The sequence below is a fragment of the Primulina eburnea genome, chromosome 10 (assembly GCF_022965805.1).
Source record: "Primulina eburnea isolate SZY01 chromosome 10, ASM2296580v1, whole genome shotgun sequence".
Classification (NCBI taxonomy): Eukaryota; Viridiplantae; Streptophyta; class Magnoliopsida; order Lamiales; family Gesneriaceae; genus Primulina; species Primulina eburnea.
This window is the reverse complement of record NC_133110.1, coordinates 9,533,632-9,537,486: the sequence shown is the minus strand read 5'-3', so window position 1 is coordinate 9,537,486 and position 3,855 is coordinate 9,533,632. Positions and strand designations below refer to the sequence as shown.

Below are 3,855 nucleotides of genomic sequence, written 5' to 3'. Positions count from 1 at the left end.
TATCAGGCTACGTTGTAGTACTGCCCAATATATACTATCAAGGGTTAAGGACTTCCATTCTTTCTTCATCCATGATGCTATGAAATTTATGAATATTTCTCACGTTTCATTGAGATATATATCTTTAGTGTTGTTAAAATGATCAGACCAGTCGAGTACGTTTGTCTCGTCTTGTTAAATAAGTGGATTGTATCGACAATTTCCTACACCGCTCCACCAAATAAAACTAAAATTTGGCCTGCATGCCCTGGCGAAATAAATGGGTTTGATTGCCAATATCACAATCCGTCCTACAAACATAGGTGTGGAAATTCAGTATACTACAAAAAAATCAGGTGTCATTTGGATTATTTCTTCCTGCTATGCTTTTAATGCGTTGGAATTTCAAATTTTCCTATACTCTAAATAAGACAAGAAAGCAATTATTCATGCAAACTTAAAGCAGAGGGGTATGGAGCTATCCATGTGCAGCATCCTAAATAGCCTAGCTAATCACCAAACTGCATGAATCAAATCAGATTAGGCGTTGTGGCTGGAAATATACCATAAAATCAGAGAAAATCAAACAAAATCGTTGAAAAATTAGATCCCACGTGAAGTAGAAGATGGTCTTGGGGTTTGAAGAAAGAATATATGATTCGCTTGATTTTCATTTATTGAGGATGCTAGAATGTCGGGATTCTAATTTCTCATGATCAATAAAATAATTTCCGACAATGCTTTTACAATATATTTCTGAGAAAAAAGACTGCAGCCGGATTTAATTTCTCCAAACACAATGCTCCAGTCCGATTCGTTGCAACGTAACTCCAAAAAAACGGAAATCAAATAATCAAGATCAACGCATACGAAATATTCGATTCTAATAAATGATTCATAACATACGTACACGGAGACAGAGCATTGAAAGCATAGCGGGGAAACGAAACAAAACAAAGGCATAATTATACTCATAAAATAAAAACAGATAATAAAGTAAAAATTATGGCAAATGTGTGGAAGAGCTGCGCAGGGATTTGTGGCAAGTACCATGTACCCAGAAATGGCTACCCATGTAGGCTGGGACGGATCCAGGAATAAAAGTTGAGGGAGGCTTGAACTCAATATGATAAGTTATATATTATTAAAAAAATACATTATATCGTTCAACAAAGTTGTGCCCTACGAGATTTTAAAACATAAAATTCATCAATAATAGAATTTACATCAATATGTTTAGCTAAATCTCGTTCAATATAGAGTGTCAAACAATCGGCAAGAAAGTCATCCTCCATTTTATTGCGAAGTGCCGTCTTCACATGCTTCATTGCTGAAAAAGCTCGCTCAGTAGTGGCAGTAGACACAGGTAATGTCAAAACAAGATGAATCAATCTAGTCAACATAACATAAACACTTGACCGTCCACTCTCGGTCAATTGCTGACACAACTCAACAAGTGTAGAAACCTTTAAATTCTGCATCACATCAAGTTTATAATGTATCAATTCATACTCCAAAGTAACAATTTCTTGATCTGTGAAATCTCCAGGATAAAACTTCTTCGCAAGCTTGCAAATATCATCACTGTTAAATGAGTCAAATGAATTTTTAGGATCTAAAGCTGTACTAAGAGAAAGAAGTTCCACCGATGACTCATTGAACCGAGTATTTAACTCCATCAAAATGAAATCTATTGCTGCATTAAAAACATCAAAGTGGTAATGATGTTCTATTGTAGTTTGCCGACAGGAACGTCCAATCTTATATAGACAATCAAGATCAGGCACATCAATTTCATTTCTTGAGCAAAAAACTTTAACTTCCTGAAGAAATTCATTCCACCCACATTCTCTAAATTCTTGAAGGCAAGTTTTGGTAGTAGTGACAAATGTGATAGCAGTCAAAATGTCTTGAGATTTTTTTTGAAGAATTTGACAAAGAGTATCTGTTGTTCTCATAATTTTATGCATTAAGTGCAAAATAAACACAAATTCAAAGCTTGCCATGTTTCTATAAATCCCCCGAACTTCAGCCTTAGCTCTTCCATTTGGAGAATGATCACTGAGAACTTCAAAAACTTTGCAAGTTGCAGTGTACATACCTATCAAGCTTTTTACCGAATCATAGTGAGAACTCCAACGAGTAGCTCCTGCTCGTTGCAAATTACCAATCTGGTTTGCACCACTTCCAGAATCACGTTCTCCAATTGACAACATATACTCAATTTCATTTCTTTGTGCAGTATGTAATTCAGCAATGCGCTTAGTAGAAGAAGTGACAATATTAACAATATTGTCCAAATGAGAAAAGAATTCTCAAATAACACTAACATCCTTAGCTGCAGAAACCAATGTCAGTTGTAAACGATGTGCAAAACAGTGGACATAGTATGCATAGGGACAATCTTTGAGAAATAATGCTTGAAGTCCATTCCAGGCTCCACGCATATTGCTAGCACCATCATATCCTTGGCCTCTGATTTTCTTAACATGGAGATCATGATGAACAAGAACATTTGATATCTCATTTTTCAAATTCATTGAGGTAGTGTCACTAACACTTTTGATGGCAAAAAATCTTTCTGTCAAAATCCCATGATTGTTCACAAACCTCAATATAATGGCCATTTGCTCTCGTTTAGATATATCTCGGGCTTCATCAACAAGAATACAAAAGTATTTATCTCCAACTTCTTCACGAACCATCTTTCGTACTCTATTGGCCATAATATGTAAAATCTCTTTCTGAATTTCTGGAGCGATATATTGGGCATTTTTTGGAGCATTCTCAAGCACAACTTCATCAATTTCTATATTCATTTTTGCAAAAGCCTTCACCAATTCAAGAAAATTTCCACGATTAGATGAAGATAGAGATTCATCGTTACCTCTAAAAGCACAACCTTGAAGTGCTAGCCAACGAACAGCTACAATTGAGGTGCTCAAACGCAGACGATTTTTCTCTTTTTCCTCTTTAGATTGTGCATGCATCACTTTATCAATATGTTGTGAGGGCCTCATCAAATTTTCAGCCCTTCTCTCACACATAGTATGAGGTGAAGAAGCTGCAGAACCAATATGGGAAAGAAAAGCACATGTTTTTCCTTGGTTTACCCTTTTCCAATTGTCAAATCCTTCATTGACCAATGCCGAGATATTAGATGAATTAACATCATTCAGGAAAAGAAAGCAATAGAAACAATATGCCTTATTTGTTGAAGGCGAATACTCCAACCAATAAAATTTCTGAAACCATTTTTTCTGAAAACGACGATTCTGGCTTCCAAATTTCGTACCTGGATACTCCAACATATCTGGTTGATAAGGCCCCATATTTAGATATGAACGTCTTATCTCATCTCGTACATTAACATGATATTCACATATCTGTTTTCTTTTTCCCGGATCTCGTTCAATAAAAGTAGACGAAGACTGATGATCGTCTCTAGGAGAGGAACATGAAGGAATTTGGATATTGGGAAATAGAAGACTTTCACTGGATTGATGTTGCATTGTAAGGACCGTAGGAATTGAAGTATCTTCACTAGCTTGACGATCTCTCTTCTTAAAGAAAGAAGATATCAATGTTTTTCCTTTCTTTGCAGCAGATTGATGTTCCATTTTCAAATAGTTCAAGTTATAATCTTAAACAAGAATAAAATGTATTGGTCTCATCCTTATAAATGGTCCGGACTTGATTGGACGGATGTACGACGGTTTTTGGAACAACCGTCGCCATTAGCGACTGTTTTTTGAAAAACCGTCGCTAATAGCGACTGTTTTTATTCACATTTGAATAAACTGTCGCTAGTAGCGACGGTATAATTAAAACAGTCGCCGATCCCCATCGGCGACGGTTGTACAAACCGTCGCAAAT

At 36.0% G+C, this 3,855-nt stretch overlaps 1 protein-coding gene across 1 annotated transcript; it reads right to left on the bottom strand.

The window, feature by feature from the left end:
- Positions 1 to 2,294: 2,294 nt before the first annotated feature.
- On the bottom strand, positions 2,295 to 3,599 carry LOC140842869 (uncharacterized). Its single transcript, XM_073211071.1, has one exon. It carries the CDS (start codon positions 3,597 to 3,599, stop codon positions 2,295 to 2,297), a length of 1,305 nt encoding a protein of 434 aa, XP_073067172.1.
- Between the last annotated feature and the right edge of the window lie 256 nt (positions 3,600 to 3,855).

Bases quoted from the DNA above. Each gene is read 5' to 3' on its own strand.
- LOC140842869 (XM_073211071.1), bottom strand. From the start codon at position 3,599: ATGGAACATCAATCTGCTGCAAAGAAAGGAAAAACATTGATATCTTCT.